Raw genomic sequence first — 24,224 nt, 5'->3', positions numbered from 1 at the left:
TTTATTTCCCCAATCACTTGAATCGGAGTACCTGCACTTGGTAGAGAAACTAAAAATGCTCACTACTGAATTATTAAAAAAGAAAAGCTGAAGGAGTGCACAAAGAAATCTTCTGCCTGAGAGCAGAGAATGGCATTCCCAGTGGGCACTCCTGATAAAGAGCCACTGTTTGGTCTTATGTCTCATTTGATGCTGTGTTTCCTTTCCCGTTAGCAGCATCTGTAGCGTGAGGTTCCTGCCAAGAAAGCAGAAATTCCCCACAGAGAATTTGAGAACAGCCATACTGATGCACATCCAGGTTCTGCCTCCCAACAGCTGCCATTAAACTCAGCAAAAGTGAGAATGGGGCAAGAATCTGTGATAATTCCTTTAATGCTCTCCCAATCTCCAGCCTTTTTCAGCTCTCCTTGAGATTTTTACATTTGGTAACCACCAGTGCAGGTCTTTTCCAAGTAGTTCACCACTCTGTCCTTGAACTTCCTACATCTGCAGGATCCTCTGGCACCCCCAGAAGGGTTTGCAGCCTAAGGGTGTTTTTTAATGACCCACTTTCAGTGGCCTCCTGTAAAGCCCTGGGAGAGCAGCACTGTGAGCTGAAACTTGCCACTGCCACAGCTGTGCAAATGGAGCAAGGTGAATTTAAGGTCTGTTTTATACTAAGTACTTAATAAATAATGAAAAAAAAAAAATTAATAACACTTACTTAATTCCAAATGTTTTCCTAGCAAGTTCCTGTCAGCATTTCAATAAGTAGAGCACTTCAGGATGTAACTACAGCCTGAGACTGATCTTGAGGCACCTCAGCATTTGTCTGCAAAGTTAAAATTTAACCACATAAATTTATTTTCTCACATTTTAGAGGGCTGGGCTAAAGGAAGGCTGCCCTCAGTTCCTACACCCACCTCCCCTCAGTTCCTTGCCCATCTCCCCATAGCCCCAGCCCCTCACTCATCTCCCTATAGCTCCAGTTCAGGTCCTTGTCCAACTCCCCTCAGCCAAAACCATAGGGATCCTCAGCCCCTTGGCCAGTGTCCATCTCCCCTCACCACTGACCCTCGCTCTGTGTCCATCTCCCCTCACCACTGACCCTCAGTCCCCGTGTCCACCTCCCCTCACCACTGACCCTCACTCCGTGTCCATCTCCCCTCACCACTGATCCACGCACGCTCCGTGTGTCCATCTCCCCTCAGTCCCTTTGTCCATTTCCCCTCAGGCTGTGGAGAACAAAACCCGCCCCAACTCGACGCCTGATTGGCCGAGCGCGCTCACGTGACACAGCCAGCCAATGACATTCCAGAGTTCCGCCTGAGGGGCCGCAATGGCGGCTGTGCCCTCGCTGCCGTCGGGGCTCTGCATGAGGCGAAACCAACCCCAAGCTGTCAAAAATCACATTTATTTTGTACCACTAAACTATCATATTGCAATTTTCACTGATACAAAAGAGGCTGCTCGCCTTAGCGGGGAACAGAGCACAAGTGTAATTCATTTGTGTCTGAATTGACCGGTCAACATCACTCACAAAGCCATGAATTGTTTCAGTCCAAGTTTTATTTCAGCATTGCGGCTTGCTTAAAAACGAGAGAGGTTTTTGCTTAAAAAATGAGAAAGGTTTTAGCCCTCAGTCTTTACAGCATGGAAATAAAACCTGAACTATTTAAGATGATTTTACAAGATGAGACACCACCATGAGGCACTTGGAGCATTTATGGGAACAGAGCACGCCAGGCCTATACACCTCACATTTAAATTAAATTACAACAGCACGTAATGCACATTTGCCATCCTGTGATTCAAAATAAAAACATACTTTTGATTATTTTTCATTCATTTTGATTCAGTCAAGTCCATAATCCTTTGACATTTCAGGATTGTCTGTATTGTTCTTTTTAAAAGGCAATTAGGCTGATCCAAACCATGCTTTTTAAAAAATACTCGGTTTTGACAAAATACAATTGGGAGTGAACCCAGGGAGAACTTGGGACATCCCTTTCCATTCCCTTCTACCACAGTAGCAAAGCTGCCAACTTTTTAGAGTTATCATAGGTGATAAAAGGATTTCATGTACACAATCACATGTTTTAGGATTTCACGTGGCAATTTATTTACAGCAATTCAGCACCACCTGCTGGCATGACTTCTTTTTAAAGCAGCTTAAAAGATGTGGTGGTTTGTTTGTTTAATTGGCATCATTTTTTAGGTGGCTAATTTTAAACCCTCAGGTTTTTTTCCCGCATTACATCTGAGCCACTGCAGCTATTTTGGATTTATGAAATATGGAGGAGGGATGTCAGCTCAGAATTAGAACATGAAATATGCAAATGAAATCAATCTAGCTGAACATTATCTCCTGCCACGCTGCAAAAAAGGAGTATTTTAGTTATCAGCTCCACCAATTTCTGTATTTTATACAGCCCCCAGCACATGTACCAGCCTGAAAAGCTGACTGCCAGCATTCCTGGGAGACTTCCAACCTGTACAAACCTCTCCTTCTCCATACCCCCCAAACCTCAATTAATTCATATTTTCTGTCTCAGTGAAAAGTCTGACATTCCCTGCAATTAACTCCCTTCAATTTCTGATTTTAACTGGTCAATTCCTTAGTTTTTCCCACAGGGGTTAGAGTTTTAGGGGGTTTTGCCAGATGATGACCAATAGCCACTCAACCACACCATTCTTGCTTTAAATATCAATGATGACAAAGACTTCTGGCTTTTCATCTTCACAGATCTGCATTGCTGAATAAGTTATGGCTTTGACCTCTGTGCCCTAGAAAAGAGATAAAAAAACCATAGATTTTCTAAATTTTATCCCTTTTACCAGTTCACAATCCCCAGTTCTCATCACTTGCCTCAAATGCTATCCATTTTTTTCCCACAAAAAGCTGTAGCTATGTTAGTTCTGATGAATAAGGAAGTTATATTAATGGCCAGGTCAAATAGTGAAAAGGGAACTCTGCCCTTATTTTATTGCCTCTTAATACAACAAATTCCTTCTCTTACCTCTGATAGACCATCAACATTTGCTATGCTAAAAGTGACACAGAGCAAGACAACAGATTTTTGCTTCTAACTATTCTTTAGGGGAAAAAAAAAGCAAAAAAAAAAGCAAAAAATTGACTAAGCAGAAATCTGTACTGATAGGGTGAAACCCAAACACACAAATTCTGAATATGGATTGATTTTCTGTGTTATCAACATCATAAAAAGGAAGCCAATTGAGTTAATTTGTTGAGTTTTGCTAGTGATGAGGAGATGTCATTCTCAGGCCAACAGTTTTGGGGACACATTCACAAAACCATGCAGGAAGTGAGATCTTGAGCTCGGTGGTACTTCAGCCACGTTTATATTTTGATCTCTGCAGAACTCAAAGGTCTGATTTAAAGGACACCACACCTCCTCCTCCTAAAATGGAAAAGAGGAACCACTGCTTACCTGTGGGTGTTTGTCTAAAGAGAACTCTTCTCCCCACCTGTAAAGGCAAAAAAAATAGAAGAGAGGTGCTGTAATTTTGGTAATCTTTACCAAATGCTGTGATTAGTTTTGCTGATGAGCACAGAACACTGAGATTTTCATTTAAAGTTTCAAAGGAAGCAAGAAAAGCCCACAATCCATTTTCAGACAATGGTTTAAGCTCACCCAATTGATCTTATTTTGAACTGCCTTCGGTCAATGTGAAGCACTTTCACTTCCTGCAGAGAGAGTGGGAAGAGAAATGTGTCAGTCACACCTTCTACCTTCAGGCAGAAATTCCCAGTAAATCCCACTTACAAAGGTTATTTCCCACTGTTTCGACACCTTCCACCAGCCCAGCTTGCCCCAAAAGCCCATCCAGCCTTGCCTTGTGTTTTTTGTGTTCCTTTTTCCCCTAAAATACCATTGCATTCAGAGCTGGGATTATCAGGGCACAGCTTTGCCCTACAAATGGAAAAAGCTGAAACCAGAACACTTACCCTGGGTATAAAAAACTCATCAGCACTGAATTTATACAGCCACTCATCCAGGAAGTGGAAGAGAAGAGACAACAGGTCATGCCCTGTGTGGTTGAAGCAGAGATTGCCTCAGCAAAAAAACATTTTCAACAGCACCTCAGATGTACAGGAGATTCAGATAACCATGCTTAATTATATTTTAATTAACTGCACTAAAGCTATGTGTAAAAATTGAGATTTTTGGTGCTTTTCTCCTTCTCATAACTCTCCATAGAAGAGGTGCAGTCCTCACCTTCTGCCTCTACCTCCACCGTATCCACAGGTTCCACAGTGCCTGTGTCTGTCATGTAGCCAAACATGGCCATGGCACACTGCTCAAAGGCTTCTTCCAAGGTGTCTCCCCAGGCATGGAGCCTAAAAACACATGCAACAATCACTGGAGCCTAAAAACACATGCAACAATCGCTGCAACACAATACTGGATCACAACAAAAAGAAACAGCCCCAAAGTCACATGCAAATGAGCAATTAGAACATTGGAACTCAGGCAGAGGAGGTGAATGAGTAAAAAAAACCACCTGATTTTTCTAGAAGAAGTTTGTCAGAAGAGTTTCTTGGGAGAATGTGGAAAATAAATGTTTTACTAGTTTTCTTTCCTAATGTGACTAAATGGTGTCTATAAAAGTAAACCACACAGAAGAAATTTTGTTTAAAAGGAGATTTCAAAAGACGTTTCCAAATAGCACTGAATGCTAAAAAAGAAACCAAACGTAATTCTATGGTGTCCCAAAAGCAGGAGCAAAACTGACCATATCAAAGCACCCAGTGACATTTCAGAGCTCCACAAGGTGTTACATCTGCAAAGTGTCCTTGGCTGTTACTCCAGGCTTAAAGCAGTGTAAAAAATAATCAATTTGTCACCCTGAGAAATCCCAGCTGCCCACACTTACTGCACATCTGCTGTGTGATCCAAATCTGAGGGGAAGCAAAAAGAAAAGGAATGTCACCAAAAGTATTTATAATATAAGGATTAAAAAAATAACATAAATATCTGATTTTCTAACAAAACATTTTTACATTCATCTGCATATATGATAAATCTATTGTAGTATATTAGAAAAATTTAGCACAGGTGGAAATTTGGATATTATTTCTGCCAAAAAACCTGTTTAATGTGATTATGTCAGTGCAGGGTTTGGCTGCTGTAACCCAACAGGCTTCCACAGGTTAACTGCAATAACAAGAAACTTTCACCAGGAGTAAAATGTTTATGCTGAAGTCTGCAGGACTCAAAGTTATTCATGCAGAGGATGAGATTTGCAAATATTTCCAGCTCAGTAAGGAAATCTACCTGTGCACACCCAAAAGCAGCCATTATGCAAAGAGAAGAATTTAAAACAGAGGATGGAATATAAAATAGAAGGCAAACTTTACTCATGGAGCATGATTAACATCCCATGTATCCAGCTGTACGTGAACCTTGTTGATGTTTATTCAAAGAAATTAAAGAAATGAAAATTCTAGCAGAACTAAGTTGGGATGTGAAATAAATGCTCACTTTAACTGAAAAAAAAAAAAAAATTGGTGCTGTTTAAAGAGATCACGCACTATTAGACAACAGTCTCTAAAGCAAACAAATTCCTTTGGGTGCAAAAGAGGGATAAAAGCTCCTCCAGTTATGGAAACTGTGTGGCTGTTGTGATGTGTCACAATTTCTGCACTTCTAGCAAATAAAGACCTGAACACAGCCTAAAAATAGAAATTCTATCAGAGGTTGGGCTGCCACCCACATCCTCTGAGGAGCCATTCCCGGGGTGGGGAAAGGGAGAGATCTTTAAGGAGAGTAAAAACACCACACACAAAGCCAGCCCACTTTTTAATGTCCCTTCCTACAGGAGAGGTAGAGAAATTGCTAAAAAATGGCTCAGAAGAGGAAAAGTTTTCAGGGTGAGACCTGAGTCATTTATTTCCAGCGTGTTGTTTTTTTTTTTTTTTTTCAGTGCCCATAACAAGAAAAATTGTTTATATGAGGGAAAAAAAGAAGAAAATAAAAATAAGAAAAAATGAAGAAGAAAAAGAAGAAAAAATGAAGAAAAAAAGAAAAAGAAAAAATAAAAATAAGAAAAAAATGAAGAAAAAATAAAAAGAAGAAAAAATATAAAAAGAAGAAAATTAAAAAAGGAATGAGGAAACACATTGAGGAAATACATTGAGGAAACACATTGAGGAAAAAATGAAGAAAGTAACATGAAGAAAATTGGTTTTTCATTCCTGTATTTCCTGTTATCTTCCTTGCCCTCACAACAGCACTGCCACACGCTGCATCATGATAATATTTTAAAAAAATAAAAATACTCACATTCATATTTCTTGCAGAGAGGGGGGTACTTGTCCTTCACAGCCTTCTGCTCCTGGGTCAGGTTGTAATCCCTGTCCTCGGCTGCCATCGCTGGGGATCCTGCCATCCCCAGGGATCCCTCCCTTCCTCAGGCTGGGGCAGAGCCAGGAATTCTCCCTCAGTTCCTGCTTTCCTCACAAACCTGTGGAGAATAGGGAGCATTCCGAATTTCAGCTGGTTTGTGTCAGATTGGGAGGGAAGAAATTAAATCCCACACCCATGAAGTGATGTTTGGTCAGGCAGCAGAGCCAAGGGAAAATATTCCTTATAGGAATTGTGGATTTTGGCCTTTTCTGGGAGGAATTCTGTTTTTTTCCTCCTTGTGTACATTGAGCATTCAGTTCATTCACAATTAATAAAATACAGCCCTGATGGGAACTGCTGTGAAGTGAATTAAACTTCCATGCTTTAGGTTAATTTCAATTTTCTAATTAATTCATTTTTTGAGGGTGCTCAGCCCATTGTACACCACACACCTGAAGTGTCACTGCCCCCAAAAACCCCTGATGTGACCTTACAGGTTTTTCCTCAGGAAAAAAATTAAACCTCAAAGCACGTGCATGGTAAATCCAGCTGTCACCCAAGTGTCAGGGGCTTCCTGTGTTCCTTCTCCAGCTGATTTTTTAAATAAAACAAAAAAGAATTGTATCAACTGTAAAAAAACTGTATAAAGAAAAGAATTGGGGAAAAAAAAAGAACTGTAAAAAAGAAAATGTATCAACTCCCCCATTTAAAAGTCAGATCCTCACACCCCAATCTCACAAATTTTATTTTTCCTGTTCTTTTGTAAATTCAACATGAGAGAAACTGATGAACCCAATTAACTTCAGGCTGATTAATTTACCTCTCCAGATTTCCAGATATCACAACGATTCTTTAATATTTTTGTGCATTATAAGAATTATCCTCAGCTGAACCCAGCACTTCCCCAAACACAAATAATTTATAGATATACCTTAACTTTTACACAGGAGTCGCTTCTTACTCCAAAGCTTAGAAACAAGGCTTAAGATTTCCAATTTTTAATTTCAGCTAAAAATCTAAGTGTGTTGGAAAGAGGTGTCTGAAGTTGAGAACTCGAGGTATCCCTCGAGGAATAAACCCAGATACTGATATTTGATTTTAAACCTGTTAAGCCTCACCTGTGGACAGCACAGCAGCCGACCAGAACCAGCAAATGTCACGCCTTTAAAACTCACCGCGGCAGTAAATTGTGGGAAAAGGGAACATATTCGTGATTACAGAGAATTAATAACACGCCGAGGATACCCAATGGTGGCAGGGCGGCCCTGGATGGCGGCCTCGGCCCACACTCGCACCGTTCCGGTCCCGCTGCGATACGCACTTCCCACGTCTGTGGTGACCGGAGGAGCCGCAGCCACCGCTTCTTCCAAACGAGGGACCGGGAACGGGAAACGGGAACTGGCACCGAACCCGGCGCCCCTCAGCGCGGGGCGCGGCCCCTTTAAGAGCGCTCCTGAGGGCGCTCCGGAAAATGGCGGCTCCCACGGGGAGCCCGCCCACGGGACGGCGGCGCGCGCTCCCCTCCCCGCCCCTTTGCCCTTCGCCGATTGGCCGGCGCCTCCCGGCGGCGGGCGCTGATTGGGCGGCGTTGGCGCGCGAAGGGGTGCGCGGCGCCGGCAGCCGCACGCAGCGGGGGTAGGAAACAATAGACGGAGCCGCGGCCGGAGGGGTCGGAGCAGGGAGCGCAGGGAGCGCAGGAACCGCCCGCCCGCCTCGCCCAGCCTCGCTCCCCGCGCCCCGCCGCGCTCCCCGCCCGCCCCGCCATGGCGGATAAGGAAGGTAAAGGCTCCGTTATGGGCGGCGCGGCCTCCGCCGGGAGGCGCGGGGTTCCCTCCCTCTCCCCCCCCGCAGCTCCGTTACGGCGTGAGGGGAGCGGGGCGGTGCCGCCAGGGGGCGCGCGGGGGCGGGGCCTGAGCGCTCCCCCTCAGGCATGGCCGCCGCCGCTCCCCGCGCCCGCCGCACCGCCCGCGGGCAGCGGCCCGGGCCGGGGCCCTCCGCCCGCCCCTGTGCCCCTCGGAGCGGCTTGTGAGGCCGGGAGAGCCGGGCCGTGCCCTGCGCGGGGCGCGGGCACACAAGGGTGGCACCGGAGGGTGCCCCGGTTGGGCGGGGGTGCCTCCGTTTCATGGGTGAGCTCCGGTCCCGCAGGGGGGTTCTCCCCTCCCGTGGGCGAGCCCCGGTTCTGTGGGGGTGTCCCCCAGTTCCTTGAGGATGTCCCCAGTTCCTTTAGGGTGTCCCCCCCATTCCGTGGGGGTGTCCCCGGTTCCTTGAGGGTGTCTCCCTAAAGGACACCCTGAAGGAACTGGGGGACATCCTTGGTTCCTTGAGGATGTCCCCGGTTCCTTGAGGGTGTCCCCCGGTACCTTGGGGGTGTCCCCCATTCCTTGAGGATGTCCCCCGGTACCATGGAGGTGTCCCCGATTCCTTGGGGGTGTCCCCCGGTACCTTAGGGGTGTCCCCGATTCCTTGAGGTTGTCCCCCAGTTCCTTCAGGATGTACCCCCGGTTCCTTGGGGGTGTCCCCGGTTCCTTAAGCATGTACCCCCCGTTCCATGGAGGTGTCCCCCGTTCCATGGGGGTGTCCCCAGTTCCTTTAGGGTGTCCCTGTTCCACGGGTGAACCCCCCCAGGTCTGCCCGTCACCTTCTCTGCACCGGAGGCTGGTGACAGATAGGCCAAGGAAGTGTTGGAGAGCTACAAGGCAGCAGAAGGAGCCTTGGGAAACTGGATTTTTGGGAACAAGTAGTTCAAGGCTGCACCCAGACCGGTCTGTTAAACAGCAGTTGCTGGATCTCCTGTGTTTAAACATCTTTACAAGCCTGGGTTTTGCCTCCCTGTGCTTGAGTCTCAGAATTTTATTGTGCTGCTCTAACAGCATCGTCCTCAAATCATCCCAGAATGGATTTTCCTCTTCTGAGCCATTTCTTAAACTCATCCCATTCCACCCCTGCCATGGCAGGGACACCTTCCACTATCCCAGCTTGCTCCAAGCCCTGTCCAGCCTGCCCTGGGACACTTCCAGGCATGAAATATGACATAGTTAATGTTAATTCCCAGCCATGTATGCATAAAAAAGGATTAGCATGTGCAACAGGGGATTTTTAACCGTTTAGTAACTATTCCAGTAGAGCAAATAGCAAACCAAGGTGTGATTGATGTACTTGACTCTAATCCATTGCCTGCCCACAGTGCTGTGTGTCTGTAAATTCATTTACAAATAATTAACTGCATGTATTTCTTGAAAAAACACTTCAGCAGCCTTTGATGATGCAGTGGAAGAGCGTGTGATCAACGAGGAATATAAGATATGGAAAAAGAACACCCCCTTCCTGTATGATCTGGTGATGACCCATGCCCTGGAGTGGCCCAGCTTGACTGCTCAGTGGCTGCCTGATGTCACAAGGTAAAGGGACCCTTCTGCTCTCTTTTTAAAGCAGAACAAGCAGCAAATCCAGTATTGTGCTGACTTTTAGGTTGAGATCACACAATCCCAAAGTGGTTTGGGCGGGAAGGGACCTTAAAGCTCATCCAAGGACACCTTCCACTATCCCACATTGCTCCAAGCCCTGCCCAACCTGGCCTTGGACAAATTCCCCTGTGCCAGCACCTCCCCATCCTCACAGGGAAGAGATTTGGTGATCCCTGTTTTGTTTCTCTTCCCCTGCAGACCTGAAGGCAAAGATTTCAGCATCCACAGGTTGGTGCTGGGCACCCACACCTCAGATGAACAAAACCACCTGGTGATCGCCAGCGTGCAGCTGCCCAACGACGATGCCCAGTTTGATGCTTCCCACTATGACAGTGAGAAAGGAGGTAAGAGCCCCAAAAAAGGGGAATTTGAACCATTTCCCCTTCCATTTCTCAGTAGGAAATTCTGTCTTTCCCTAAAGTTCAGGCAGCAAAGTTTAGATTTTACTTCTAAAAAAAATTATTTCTAAGTGGTGCCTCCTTAATAGACAAATTCTGTTTCTTGAATGTGTTACTAATCTAATATTTCTGATGATGGAAACAGACAGTAGAGGTTGATTGCAAAAATATTTGTGTGTGGGAAAACCTCTCCCTTCCCTATTTTTCAGGAACTGACCTTGAATCTCACATACTGCTTTTAATTGGTGTTTTTATTACCACATTTGCATTACGCAAAGTCACACGAAACATTTTTACACAAACTCACGTAAAAGAATATTTTTATTTCAGAGGAGTGTTAACATTTCAAACATTCTGTGAGTTCTGCTGCCTGATTGCTGTTCCACAATTATATTTCATTCCATGTATCAGACTTTAATTTGATGCTTTGTAACCTTTGTGGCTGTCTCAAGTTAGACATTTCTCCTGTTTGCTTGGCTGAATCAGTCTTTCCACCAGGTGAAAGTCCTCAATGATCCAATGTTTGCTCTACTTTTTACAGGAAGTTTGGATTGTGCAATGAGTATTTTGCTCTCTGGGCTTCTTAAAGTTATTTATGAACACAGGGTTGTCTAATAAATATGTATGTCTATTATATTTTAGTATTTCTCAAAAATATTTTAAATTAATTCTAAAATAATCCAAAACCCCATTATTTTTGCCCAAATTTTTCAGTTTTATGAATTATTTAGTTATTTTATGTATAAAGATAAGGGAGCTTTAACAAGTTATATCACAGTCCTAAAATTACAATTTGTTTTTACCACAACTTTGTCTATTTGGAGAGCTTGGTAGCAAAGCTTCAATCAACTCTTTGTGCCTTGTTTTGAAACTGGCTTTATTATTCACAACTCTCTCACTCCTAGAGTTTGGAGGCTTTGGCTCAGTAAGTGGAAAAATTGAGATTGAAATCAAGATAAACCACGAGGGAGAGGTGAACAGAGCCCGTTACATGCCCCAGAACCCCTGCATCATCGCCACCAAGACTCCCTCCAGCGATGTCCTGGTCTTTGATTACACCAAACACCCCTCCAAACCAGGTCTGTGTTCAGAGAGCAGCCAGCTCTTTCCCTGAGGGGCAAAAAAGAGGTTCAAAAATGGTGTGGGTTGCCCCTTATTTGGGATTTTAGGGAGGTGTGGGTGTTTATTCAAGAGGTTATTTTGTATGAGGTTTAAACACACGTATCCAAATGTATCCTTAGATAAGGAAAACTTTTCCTGCACTTCCACTGCTTGTTTGTCACCTCACTGTGAGGTATTTGATGTGGTAGAAGGTGGATTTTTGGAAACTGTAAATTGATTTGGTGGGTAGCTGAGCTGTTCCCCTGATATCCTCTAAATACATTAACAGTCATTTACCTGTGGACTCATCAGGATTGTTTAAAGTAACTCCTTTTGCTGCTTGCGGGGAGTGCCTTCCTCACTTTAAAAGTGCAGTTGGAGATGATGGGAGGAAGAAAAACATCCCACCTTACATTTCTGAGTGTTCAGGAGAGGTTTTCTGAGCAGGAACAGCTGAGCTGCTCTTCCTCCCTCCACCTGGAGCTCAGGCCAAAGCGTGGAGGTTAAATTAAAGTTCCACAACCTTAGTGCCAGCTATTCCAGGGAATGATTGCAGGCACTGAGATCCTTACCCTGCCTTGTTGCAGATCCTTCTGGAGAGTGCAACCCAGACCTGCGTCTCCGTGGGCACCAGAAGGAGGGGTACGGGCTCTCCTGGAACCCCAACCTCAGCGGGCACTTGCTGAGTGCTTCTGATGATCACGTGAGTACCTGGGCTGAACCTGCACAAGGGCAAAACCACCCTGGGGTTGAGGAGGAAAAGGGGAAAAAGAGTCTAAAGACGTAATTTTTGATGTTTTTTGTTGTGTTAAAGACCATTTGCTTGTGGGATATCAGTGCTGTTCCCAAAGAAGGCAAAGTGGTGGATGCCAAGACCATCTTCACGGGACACACAGCGGTGGTGGAAGATGTATCCTGGCACCTGCTCCATGAATCCCTCTTTGGATCTGTTGCTGATGATCAGAAGCTCATGATGTAAGTGGAGGAACCCTTCACAAATTGTTTCTGCCCCTCAAGCTTTCCCAGCTCCATCATCAGTGAAATGGGGTACAAACCTTTGTTGGTTCCATGTTTTCCCATCCCAGCTGGGACACCCGGTCAAACAACACCTCCAAACCCAGTCATTCCGTGGATGCTCACACAGCTGAGGTGAACTGCCTCTCCTTCAACCCCTACAGTGAGTTTATCCTGGCCACAGGATCAGCTGATAAGGTACTTCTGCCTGCATATTGGAATATCTTTGCTCACCTTCTGGGCTGGATGTCCATCTTGGTTACTTCAACGAAATATTTTTGTATATTTTTTTTCCTAGACTGTTGCTCTATGGGACTTGAGGAACCTAAAACTGAAGCTGCACTCCTTTGAATCACATAAAGATGAAATATTTCAGGTATAAAAAAAGTCTTTATCTTTTATCTTTACAGACATAGTTCTACTCAGCAGCCTGGAAAAGGAAAGTAGTTCTTCCACAATATTTTTGTACTTAAAAACGCATATTCTGTTCTTTTATCTGTTTATATTTTTCTGGTTGTTGTTGTTGTGGACCTGCAGAGCTCCCATGCAGAAAGAGAGTCCAGAAAGGGATCAGGGCAATGCTCTGGAGCTTTAACCACAGCAGGAGGATGAAATGGTAGCAGTACAGAGTCCATTAAATTATTCATGGCAGCAGATTGAAGCAGGAGGCCCAGGGAAATGGCTGCAGGGTTTCCATCTCCTCAGCCTGGTCCTGCAGGAAGCTTTAAAACTCTCTGACAAAAGATAATTGCTGATTTTGCTGCTGTAAATAGAGAATGTTCACACCATGGGCAGCACCTGCTTAGCAGATTAAATATTTCCATTTCCAACTCGTGCCTTAATCAGAGGAAAAATATGTAGTGGTGTTTTTTTTTTTGGTTTTTTTTTTTTTTTTTTTTTTTTTTTTTTTTTTTGGTGGAGGGATTATCAGTTCAGACTGTGTTATGTCTAAATGAAATTACAGAATCCTGAAATGCCACATTAGTGTGCAGAATTCTGTGTTCCTGCCTAATCCTGTGATCCTATTATAAGTGGTGTGTTCTGAAGAGCTTTATCTCCAGCAGAAGCAGTAACTGTGAGATTTTGGGCAGTTAAGCTTAATTACAGTGATTTATTTTCATGTGAGAGCTGTGCCTACTGCTGAAGGAATCCCTGGGTTCTATTTGTGCAATCCTTATTAAGATAAGAAGCAGCCAATACCCTTGGGAGCTGTTTGCACTGGGAAACACGTGGGTTTTGTTAGAGGGAAAGTTCCAGGTGGCACCTTTTTGGTGAAAATGTCTTTTTTTGTGTGTGAATATTCACAATTCTTCCTGTGATAAATGTTATTCACACGTATTTGTGTCGGTATCAATTTGAGTTCTTGTTGAGCTTTCCACAGTACAAAATGAAGTGTTGGGGAATGTCACAGCTTCTCAAAACTCACTTTTAAATTTATCCCTGTCTGCAGGTTCAGTGGTCTCCCCACAATGAAACCATCCTGGCCTCCAGTGGCACAGACCGCAGGCTAAATGTTTGGGACTTGAGGTAAATCCCAAATTCCTCAAAATATTACAGATTAATTGCATCACATCTCAAAAAAAACCCAAACCAGCCCTCACCTTTTTTTTTTTTTTTTTTTTTTTTTTTTGCAGTAAAATTGGAGAGGAGCAATCCCCTGAGGATGCTGAGGATGGTCCCCCAGAGCTGCTGGTAAATCTTTTCACTCTCATTAATTATTTTCACCTATTACTCACCTTGCAGTGCAAATTTCAAACTATTCACCTTTTTGTTTCCCCAATTCTAGTTTATCCATGGTGGTCACACTGCAAAGATCTCGGATTTCTCCTGGAATCCCAACGAGCCCTGGGTCATTTGTTCTGTATCAGAAGATAATATCATGCAAGTCTGGCAAATGGTGAGTTGTTTGGGAAGGTGCAGTGGGTGTTGGAATTCCTGGATTTCAGTGTTCCTGCTTTTATTTACAGTCCTCAGAATTACCCAGTTTGTAGCACTGCTGAAATCTCAAAGGGGCAGTGAAATCCCCTTGTGCTTTGGCCAGAGCAATGGTTTCCAAATACTCAGGAGATATTTTGTATTTAAAAAAAATAAAATAAAAGAAAGTGCTGGTGCAGAAGGACATTTTTCCCTTCTGTGTTTGAATGAAAACAGCGTGTGAGAACCAAGGATGAAATTGAGGTTTCTGTGTTATTGTCTTAAAGAATATCTGAGATTTCATTCTCCAAAGATGAAAAGGGTGCTGGTGGACAGGAACAGTTTGCTGGCCCCTACATTCCCAGCTGTTGAAAGTTTTGGAATCAACAATCTTAACCTTTGACAAGACCATTTTCCTTTTTTTTTTTTTTTTTTTTGTTTATCTCTAAATTTTGTTCTTGGCAGCTTTCTGTGTAGCTCTTTTATCAAGTGCTGCTGAGTAGAAGATCTACAAAATAAATACTTAAAACTCTTTTTTAAGTCTTGCAGTGAACTCACCTTTAGCAGATTCCTTTTTAAAGGACATTTTTTGAGATCTGGATTTATAGATAGAATTGTTTGCGTTGCTGCTTTAATGTAGATGTGATCAGGGATCAGTGATCCATATCTGCAAATAAAAAAAAAATGTCCAGAAGTTTCTGGGGGTGGAAACCTGTCCAGAGGGGTGGGAAATGCTCCCTCAGTGTCTCCCTCCCTGTCTTGCAGGCAGAGAACATCTACAACGATGAAGACCCCGAAGGAAGCGTGGATCCAGAAGGTCAAGGATCCTAGATGACAACTTCTCCCTGCTTTTAGTCTTTCTCCTCCTCTTCTTTCTCAGCCCTGAGATTGACTTAACACTGGTTTTGAGACACACACGTAGACTTTGTGTTCAGCCATCCTCCCGTAGATCCCATCACAGGCTTTATCCACCCACACACTGAGAACCCACCACCCAAAAAAAGAAAAATAAAAAGGGCTCAGCCCCCTCAGCCTGCTGTGGCTCCTTGGCCAGAATTCCCACATCAGCAGCCTCCTTTATTGGCCTGGCTGTCCTTTTTTAACTGCCTTCATCACACAGCAAGCTTGGGATTCGTTTTTTTCTCTCTATTTGATTGCTGCAGCCACAGGCTTTTGCCTAATTTAAACAAAAGTTAAATTGGCAGAGCTGCCCAAGTGGGCTTGAGCCAGCAGAGATGATCCAAGTGTTAATCCCCTGACAGCTCAGAAATGGTGTGGAAGGTCTTGTCCTCCTCAGTACAACTCAGAAACCTTGGAATTCCTTTAGTTATCTGTACTTTGTTGCTTTTTCTGCCTTTGCAGATACAAGACTTGCAAGTTCTGACTTGAACTGAAATTTCTATTTTTTTTCTTTTTGTCTCTCCTGGCAATTCTGGGTTTTTCATTCCTTCCTTTCCCTTTCCTCCCTCCTGCTGGGTGCCAGCGGTTTGGTTTTAGCTATTCCTGCAGAGCCTCTTTCACCTCCCATGGATTTTTTTTTTTTTTTTTCTCTATTGTGTGTTTCTTGAGCTGTGTTTTCACATAATGTTTCTTTCCTTTCTGTGAAATGGTTTTTAAAACTTGGGGGAGCCCTCAAGTCATTAAAGGTGTTTGTTTGTACCAACGGATGACCCCGGTGCCCTCGACAGCCTTGGCAGCTGGTGGAAAACAAGTGAAATGTGGATGAACTCACTGTTTTTTTTGGAGTTTAGTCCTTGACCACAAGGTCCTGCACGTCTTCCACTCGGGTGTCCAGTGCCACCAGCAGCCTGTTACTCTTCATCTCCTCATGACTAATTGCGTGTAAGTCCTTCAGTTGGAATAAAGATTTTCTACGTAAACGCTGCCAAGGTTGGGGAGTTTTGTGTTTTTTTGGCATTTACTGCTTTGTTTGAAGGTATTTTCAGGGAGGTGAGTGTGGTCTGGTAGAGATACTTTATAATGTTTAAGACAAATCGGGTATTTCTCCCCCTCTCATTTCTGCTGCTTTGTGAAATAAATTAATGAGCACTCGAACCCCCAGGCAGCCACCAAATCACTGAGTTGTTCTTCCCCTCAAAGCCCTGCTGCTTTCTGCATTTCAACTCTGCCTTTAGCCCTTTCCACAACTGTTTTTTGTTATCCTTGATACAAACACCTCAGTTTGGCAGACAAATCTGGGCCTTTGAGACTCAGCTCAGAATGAAAAGGCTCCTTAAACTCTGACCTTTTATTTTCAGTGTGAGACTCAATATAAAGTGGAAACCTCTTCCCCACCACCTCATTTCTGTGGAGCATGTCCCAGTACAGCAGAAACTCTTGAAATACAAAAGAAAATCCTCTTCAAAGGAGAAAGCTTCTCTTGCATGTAAACTTTTAAAATTAACCCCCCTCCAACACCAGCTTCCAGAACTTTCTGTGTAGGCTTAAACAATCTGGAACAATACAAAGTTTTCCCAAACACAGCAAAACATCAATCAAAGTTATTCCTCATCCATATCCATCGTTCAGTACAAAGATTGTTTGCTCTGCTCCTCTGGGGAAAAGCAGTTTTAGTACAAGAGCAGCACAGCACCTGGGGAAATAGCCAGGGAAAAGATTGCCATTCCCAGCTCCAGGCAGCTGCTGCACACCAGGCAGGGTAAAGCAGCATGAGGAGACATCCCTTGTGTCCTCTGTCCACTGGTTTTTGCTACAAAGAGGAAAATTCCTGGTTCTAAGAGTCCTGCTCTGCTTTTTCCTCTGATTTGCAGAGGTGCCCGTAGATTTCTAAGCAGCTCCTGTGAGGGGGGAAAAAAAGGAAATTCAGCCTGTGGAATATTTACATCAATGCTTTGGCTGGAGAAAAGAGGAAAGAAACGTTCTTTTCATAGGATGAAAGAAAAAGGAATTGGGAAACACTTCAAGAGGCTCAGTCCATGGTGTTGAGCGTGTGAGCCCATCCCAGCCTTTCCAGAGCCCTTGGCAAACAGGATTTAACAGAAGGGAATGTCATTTTTGGTGGGAGCTGATGGAAAAGGCAGCTCAGAGCTGCACTTAACTCTGAGCTCCCCAGAGCAAATGTGAAAGCTCATTTAAAGCTCACTCCCAGGGATGGCAATTTGTAAATTCCAGGAGTTTAGAGACTTCACTGCTGTATCTGGGATTAAATTCTGGGCTGTGATTTGGGAAGCCAGGCTGCAGGGACAGGGTGGTTTTGGGATCTGGGCTGAATCCTAAATGCACTTTGTCCCCTCGGCTGGTGACAGCACAGGCTGAGAGCTCATCCCTGTGCTTGGATAAAAAAGTTTTGGTGTGGGGGATGTCCTGCTGTGGTGTGTTTGAATGGAGAATTTGGGTGAAGAAGGAGAAAAAGAAATGCTGAAGGAGCAGTGAGGCTGCAGAAAATGGTTAAAAAAGTGTGTCCAGCTGAGGCTGGAATAACGCAGCAGCTCCAAGCTGGGTGACTAAAACAATCACAAACTCATGGACATTTTCTGGAGCTTTAGGGATTCACGGGCAATGAAAGCAGGAGAAGACAGCTCCAGCATCCTCAGCTTCTCAAAGCCAAACCTCAGCTCCTTTCCAAATTTTCCAAAGGAAACCACCACTTAACTTGCCACACCTGCTTCTTGAGAAGCCACTCCACCCCTCTGCGGGAATTCCCAGCAAATCCCTCCCTGCTGTTGCGCAAAGGAGCTGGAATTCCTGCGGGGCCCCAGGAGGAGCAGCCTGTGCTCCTTCCACCATCCCCTTCCTCCTCCCAGCCCCGCAGGGACGCGACCAAACTCACTTGTAGATGGAGAGCTCCCGATGGAGGCTGCTCCTGAGCTCCTCCAGCTCCTGGTTCTTGCGCTGCTGGAGCTGGACCCCGTTCTTGAGCTCCTTCAGCCTGTCCTCCAGCTCCTCCACCTGCTCCTGCGGGGAGGGAAGGGCTGCATCAGCCGAGGGAGGAGCGCAGGGACGGGCTGCAGCCCCCATCCCACCCCGCCTCTTCCCAGCTCTCATTTCTTGCTTTTGGGGTCCCTTCCCGCAGGTCCCCATCCCGCCGGGATCCCGGCCAGGGCTGCCATGGGGGTGATGGGGCTCCCCGGGGCTGTGCTCGGAGGGGAAATGCCAAAGGATGCAGCTCGTGGCCCCCAAAATCCACGGGCTCATCCCGAGGATGGAATGGGATTTGTGATGCCGCTGGTGGCACAGCGCTGCACTCCCCGGGTATTGATTATCAATGGATTCAACACCAATATCTCGGGGTCCTTTCCAGGCCCCACAAAGCCACAAAGCCCAGTAGGGCAGAGCACAGCCTCTGCTCCCTCCATCCCTGCCACCCTTTTCCCTCTCTTTTGGGATTTTCCCTCTGTTTTGGGATTTTCCCTCTGTTTTGGGATTTTCCCTCTGTTTTGGGCATGCAGAAGGTGACGTTTCTCTCTGCAAAGCCCCGTGGTGGCCGTGCTCACACTCCTGGCTGCCCTCACCCACTTGGTTTCCCACCCTGCTTCCATCGCTCTCCTCAGGGATCTCCCCGTGCACAGCCAGGCTGCCCCTGCCCAACCGCCCTCCTTAAATAAAAACTTCTGCAAAAAAACCTTTGTTTGAATACAAAGCTGGGGATTTAGGCTGAGCTGGGCTGGGTTTTGTCCTTAGGCTTCTCCTGGCTGCTTGGTTTTGTCCCCTGAACTACTTCGTGTTTTGAGAAGCTGCCAGAGCTGTATAAACCCGTGAGTCAGAAGGAGATAAAGCAGGAATTTAGGAAAAGGAAAATGTGGAGGCACACCAGGGGTCCAAGGGACCCTGAAAATCCAGGACAAGCCACAGCATGGGTGCTGGTGCTCCTGATCCCCATCCCAGCAGGGAGGAGCCGTGATGGAAGGGGAATGGCAGCTTCCAGAAACTGCTGGGAGGAGGCAGCGATTGCGAGCCGAGAACAGAGAGTGTTGAAAGGGGGGGAGATTAATTGTGGAGCCTCTTTGCCAAATGTGCTCTTGGAGATATTGAATTGCCTTGTCCCTCTGTCCGGGGGGATGCCTGGCCCAGCCAAATAACCCTCCCAGGAGGCAGCCTGGCCTGGGGCTGTGGGGGCACGGGTGAGACCCCTCTTGGCAGCAGGAAGGGCAGAACCTGCCCCAGCAGGAGTGGGATTTGTAAGAAAAGCCACCTGTATTTAAATCTGGCTTTTCCAAGCACCTTGGCACAGTCCTGTGCTCGGAGGGGCTGAGGGAAGTGTCTGGTGCCTGTGCTCAGCAGCATCGCTGAGCTTGGGGAAGGAAATCCCCCATCCCTTCCACCTCATCCCTGGAGATATTCCTGAGGGGCCAAAACCGAGCGAATACATTCAGGAGAAACCCATTTTCCAAGCTGGGTGAAGCCTCACCACATCTCCGGGTTTGCCTTATGCCCAGGGGCTGCTGTTTCACTTGGCCCGTGCCAGGCTGTGGGATAACTTTGATTCCAACCAGCAGGAGATATTCCACATCCTCCCCATCCTCATCCACCCCGCTTCCCTGGGCCCTACGAGCAAACCCTGCAGCACCCACATTTCCCTGGCTGCAAAGCCCAGCTCCCAAAAAAAAAATGGAGCGATGCCCTTTGGGGCACGTACCCGGTACTGCCCGACCTCCTCATCCCTTTTCTGCTTGACCAGGACAATCTGCTCCTCCAGGCTGCGGTTCTGCAGCCGCAGCCGGCTGACCTCACCCTGCAAGGGCCTCAGGGCTTCCTTCATGCCCTGCATCTCTCCCTGCATCTCCTGCAGCGCCCTGGCCCCGGCCTCGCGCCGCTCCAGCAGCCGCAGCAGCTGCGGCTCGTAGTGCTCCTCCAGCCCCCGCCGGCTCTGGGCCACGAAGCTCTCGAACTCCACGGACAGCCTGCGGCTCTCCTGCAGGTACAGGTTGTCCTGGCGGCACGGCGGAGCCTCCAGGCGCTGCCTCAGAACTTCCTTCTCCTTCTCGCAGCTCTCCTTCAGCTGGGACAGCTCCCCCGAGAGCTGCCCGGCCTGGCTCTCCAGCTCGCCCTGGTAGGCGGCGTGCTGGGAGAGGTCGTGCCGCCGGCTCTCCAGCTGGTACTGGCAGGCCACGCATTCCTTGGTCACCTTGAAGAGCTTCTGCTTGATCTGGCGGATCTCGTCCCGCAGGTTGTCCCTCTCCAGCTCCACCTTGGCCAGCAGCCTGCAGGCCGCCTGGATCTCCTCGTGGGCATGGCGGATCTCCCGCAGCGCCGGCTCCCGCAGCTGCGCCAGCTCGGCGATCAGGCCGTCCCTCTCCCTCTCCAGCTGCTCCACGACCTCGATGCACTCCTGGAAATAATTCCCCAGCTCTTCCAGGCTCAGGCACTGGTGCTCTGTGGCATCGGCGTGCAGAGGGCTGCCTGCTCCCTCTGTGTCCATGTCCAGCGGGATTCCTGCCCCATCTGCATTGTCTGGGATCCTTTCCCTGTCTGTGTCCATGGCCAGTGGGATCCCTGCTCCATCTGCACCCTCACCCACTGGGATCCCTGTCCCACCTTCATCCATATCCAGTGGAATTCCTGCTGTATCTTCATCCACGGAGATCCCTGTCCCACCTTCATCCATATCCAGTGGAATTCCTGCTGTATCTTCATCCACGGGGATCCCTGTCCCACCTTCATCCATATCTAGCGGAATTCCTGCTGTATCTTCATCCACAGGGATTGCTGTCCCACCTTCCTTCACATCCAGTGGAATTCCTGCTGTATATTCATCCTCTGGGATCCCTGTCCCACCTTCATCCATATCCAGCAGAATTCCTGATGTATCTTCACCCACTGGGATCCCTGTCCCACCTTCATCCATATCCAGCAGAATTCCTGGTGCATCTTCACCCACTGGGATCCCTGTCCCACCTTCATCCATATCCAGCAGAATTCCAGCTGTATCCTCATCCACTGGGATCCCTGTCCCACCTTCATCCACACCCAGTGGAATCTCTACCCCGTCTGCCTCCATGTCCAGTGGGATTCCTGTCCCATCCGCATCCCCGTCCAGCGGGATCCCAGCCCCGGCTGCACCCTCACCCAGCTGAGTCCCTGGTGTGTTTATCTCCAAGGAAGGATCCCTGCTGGCAGCCTGCAGCTCCTGGCTGGAGTCTGGGCTGCCCCCGGGCAGGGATTTAGATCCGTTCCCTGCTGGATCTAACGGGGGGTGAGGATTTTCTGTGTGTGGGGCAGCTCCTTCAGCTGCTCCCTGTGGGGCTGGCGATGCTCTGGCTTCATCCAGCTGCAGCTCTGCAGGGGGCTCGGGCTGTGCCATCAGGTTCCTGGGAAGGAGAGGGGATGTGAAGCAGAGCAATGAGTGTAGCAGCTCTCAGCCTTTCCTCCCCACCCTGTGACACCCAGAGCCAGGGGGATCCCACCATGGCCCTGCTGTGACCATCCCTGTGTCACCCACAGGGCTGAGCTCAACACTCCGGTGACAACTTGGGCCCAGACTGTCCAAAACAAGTTTAAAAAACCCCATTTAAACCCTATTAAAGTATCTGACGTCCACGGAGGAGGAGTGAGAGATGCAAACCCAGACCCCAAACCCAAGAACTGCTCCTGTGCAGACCTGCCAGGACCAACCACCCCAGCGGCACCGACCTGAGCGAGCCGTGCGAGCGCTCCCTGGAATTTTCGCGGCGTGGGAATAACCTCACGGCAAGGGAATGCGCTGCTGGGAGCGCGGGCAGGCTCCGGGATGGCCGAGACGGAGCAAAAAGCAAAAGCAGCCGCCGCTTTGCAGAGTCATCCGATCCCGGCATTGTCCCCAGCGCGGCACCTGCAGCTGCCACCCCCAAACCCTGTCGCGTTCTCCCGGCCGGTATTTGGGGTGGGATGGACGCTCGGGGACGAGCCGGGGTTTTCCTGGCGCCGCCAGGAGCCGGTGGGATGGGTGGGAGGATGCTCCCACCTCTCGGCCACGCTGCTGAGCTCATGTCTAGTCATTCCCGGAGGAATGAGCGCAGGCTGGCACTCACAGGCAGCCCTCGGCCGGGAGCAACGGCTTTAAGCAAAGAACTGATTTTCCCCGATAGTTTCTCTCCTAATAAGGCAGTTTTCGGCACTGCTGACACATCGCGGCCTCGGACTCGAGGGCCGGCGGCTGGAGAAGGGGCAGCCCCTGCAAAGGTGGGCAAAAGGATCCTCTGCCCCCATTTTCCTCGCCCTCCCCGCTGCCAGCGCTCGTTTTTGGAAGTTCTTGGAGCCGCTTGGCATGGGCAGGACGGGAGGGCGCCGTGTCTCGCCTTCCCAGCGGGCCGGGGGGGCTCTGTCCCTGCCACCAGCCTTCATCGCAGCCCCCCCAGAACTCCTGCGTGCCCCAGAGGAGCTTCACCCCGCAGCCGATCATTGCTGAGGCTCCGGGAATGCTGAACCCCAGATCCCCCCACCCCATCCCCGGCCGCTCTCCTGCCCCGCGCCCCGCACCTCGCCGAGGATCCCGCACCCACGGGACCCCCGGGAGGACCCCGGCCCCTTCCTGCTGCTGGCCCGGCTGGGCTCTTACCTTCCTCCCCCGGAGCCCAGCGCCGCCGGCTCTGCGCTGCACAGGGGCTTAGCATGGGGCGGAGAGGGGTTATTAATAAACAGCGCTGGAAATCAGACTCCCCCGGAGCAGCCGCTTCCCCCGGCCGCCGCCTGCAGTGCCAGCTGCGGGCGCTGCCTTCCTCCGCCACGGGGAGGAGGAGGAGGCGGAGGAGGAGGAGGAGGAGGAGGAGGAGGGCGGGGAAGGCTCGGCTGGCTGCATCCCTGGCCGAGGCAGCCGCAGGGACGGGCTGCAGCCCCCATCCCATCCCCGCCTCTTCCCAGCTCTCATTTCTTGCTTTTGGGGTCCCTTCCCGCAGGTCCCCATCCCGCCGGGATCCCGGCCAGGGCTGCCATGGGGGTGATGGGGCTCCCCGGGGCTGTGCTCGGAGGGGAAATGCCAAAGGATGCAGCTCGTGGCCCCAAAATCCACGGGCTCATCCCGAGGATGGAATGGGATTTGTGATGCCGCTGGTGGCACAGCGCTGCACTCCCCGGGTATTGATTATCGATGGATTCAACACCAATATCTCAGGGTCCTTTCCAGGCCCCACAAAGCCACAAAGCCCAGTAAGGCAGAGCACAGCCTCTGCTTCCTCTTCCGCCCCATAACCGATCCCTGCCACCCTTTTCCCTCTCTTTTGGGATTTTCCCTCTGTTTTGGGCATGAAGAAGGTGACGTTTCTCTCTGCAAAGCCCCGTGGTGGCCGTGCTCACACTCCTGGCTGCCCTCACCCACTTGGCTTCCCACCTCTGCCCACAGCAGCTCTTCCCTCCCACGGTGCCCATCCTCATTCTCCCCACTCCGTGGATCCTAAACCCACCTTTTATCCATCACATCGCCAGCAAGCATTGATCTAAAATTCCAATTTTAGATATATTTTGCCCCGTGGGCGTGGGTGCATCATGCTGGGGGTCAGGATGGTTTGGCCTGGTGGTGGTGGTGCCCCCCGAGCCTACCTCTGCCCGCTGCCGTGCCCAGGAAGTCGGAGCTTGCCTCTCAGGAAGTCTCAGCTTTACGTGCCCCAAAAGCACCCGGCAGCCTGCGACATCGCCGGTGCCACCCCGCCACCGTCACCGTCCCCTTGCCCATGGCTCGCTGGCCGCGGGGCTGCCGAAATCAGCTTTAAAATAACAGCGCTGGTCCATCCTTCGGGAACAGAGCTTTAAAAGGAAAAGGGAGATTTGAGTGGTTTTTTTTTTTCTCTCTCTCTCTTTTTTTTTTGGATCCTGTTGCTTTTTTTTTTTCGGCGTGACACACCTTCTTTTTCTCTCTCTTTTTTTTTTTTTTTTTTTTTTTCCATGAAGCGCCTCTATTTTTGACTCCATCGGAGAGGAATGCTGTTAATTCGCACAACTTGGGTGGATGAATATCTATCTAAAGCTGCGACCGCCAAGGGGAGAAACCCGCGGGTCACACGGGCTGCTCCAACAACCCTTGTAGGGCCTGGAGGGGACAATGACAGCGGCGA

General features: G+C 48.4%; 3 protein-coding genes across 16 annotated transcripts; 1 reads left to right on the top strand and 2 right to left on the bottom strand.

Annotated features, from left to right (window-relative positions):
• Nucleotides 1–1,530: 1,530 nt before the first annotated feature.
• TSLIG1 (tRNA splicing ligase complex subunit 1) lies at nucleotides 1,531–7,826 on the bottom strand. 5 transcript variants are annotated; one of them, XM_085559735.1, is made up of 9 exons: nucleotides 7,469–7,826; nucleotides 6,845–6,941; nucleotides 6,288–6,468; nucleotides 4,879–4,903; nucleotides 4,221–4,342; nucleotides 3,950–4,032; nucleotides 3,636–3,688; nucleotides 3,432–3,468; nucleotides 1,531–2,766 (listed from the first exon to the last, which is right to left on the bottom strand). In XM_085559735.1, exons 3-9 carry the CDS (start codon nucleotides 6,391–6,393, stop codon nucleotides 2,680–2,682), a joined length of 513 nt encoding a protein of 170 aa, XP_085415861.1. In that variant the 5' UTR covers nucleotides 6,394–6,468; nucleotides 6,845–6,941; nucleotides 7,469–7,826; the 3' UTR covers nucleotides 1,531–2,679. The 5 variants fall into 5 exon arrangements, with proteins under 5 accessions (XP_085415861.1, XP_085415862.1, XP_021395056.2 ...); XM_085559736.1 differs by having other exon boundaries at nucleotides 6,873–6,941; XM_021539381.3 differs by lacking the exon at nucleotides 6,845–6,941.
• A 146-nt stretch (nucleotides 7,827–7,972) lies between these two features.
• On the top strand, nucleotides 7,973–16,130 carry RBBP4 (RB binding protein 4, chromatin remodeling factor). 2 transcript variants are annotated; one of them, XM_021539433.3, is made up of 12 exons: nucleotides 7,973–8,129; nucleotides 9,604–9,748; nucleotides 10,013–10,158; nucleotides 11,118–11,291; nucleotides 11,901–12,016; nucleotides 12,128–12,288; nucleotides 12,399–12,525; nucleotides 12,626–12,703; nucleotides 13,778–13,854; nucleotides 13,962–14,019; nucleotides 14,114–14,224; nucleotides 15,007–16,130. In XM_021539433.3, the coding sequence occupies exons 1-12, from the start codon at nucleotides 8,114–8,116 to the stop codon at nucleotides 15,070–15,072; spliced, it is 1,275 nt and encodes a 424-aa protein (XP_021395108.1). In that variant the 5' UTR covers nucleotides 7,973–8,113; the 3' UTR covers nucleotides 15,073–16,130. The 2 variants fall into 2 exon arrangements, with proteins under 2 accessions (XP_021395108.1, XP_021395107.1); XM_021539432.3 differs by having other exon boundaries at nucleotides 9,601–9,748.
• A 340-nt stretch (nucleotides 16,131–16,470) lies between these two features.
• SYNC (syncoilin, intermediate filament protein) lies at nucleotides 16,471–24,224 on the bottom strand. Of its 9 annotated transcripts, none has more exons than XM_085559723.1 (6): nucleotides 24,014–24,224; nucleotides 23,713–23,916; nucleotides 22,736–22,782; nucleotides 19,838–21,509; nucleotides 18,032–18,156; nucleotides 16,471–17,039 (listed from the first exon to the last, which is right to left on the bottom strand). In XM_085559723.1, exons 4-6 carry the CDS (start codon nucleotides 21,500–21,502, stop codon nucleotides 16,976–16,978), a joined length of 1,854 nt encoding a protein of 617 aa, XP_085415849.1. In that variant the 5' UTR covers nucleotides 21,503–21,509; nucleotides 22,736–22,782; nucleotides 23,713–23,916; nucleotides 24,014–24,224; the 3' UTR covers nucleotides 16,471–16,975. The 9 variants fall into 9 exon arrangements, with proteins under 9 accessions (XP_085415849.1, XP_085415844.1, XP_085415851.1 ...); XM_085559718.1 differs by lacking the exons at nucleotides 22,736–22,782; nucleotides 23,713–23,916; nucleotides 24,014–24,224 and adding an exon at nucleotides 21,832–22,563 and having other exon boundaries at nucleotides 19,838–20,976; nucleotides 21,037–21,096; nucleotides 21,157–21,509; XM_085559725.1 differs by lacking the exon at nucleotides 22,736–22,782.

Source organism: Lonchura striata, chromosome 23 (assembly GCF_050655825.1).
Source record: "Lonchura striata isolate lonStrDom1 chromosome 23, ASM5065582v1, whole genome shotgun sequence".
In the NCBI taxonomy this organism is placed as follows: Eukaryota; Metazoa; Chordata; class Aves; order Passeriformes; family Estrildidae; genus Lonchura; species Lonchura striata.
This window is presented reverse-complemented; position numbering and strand designations above follow the sequence as displayed.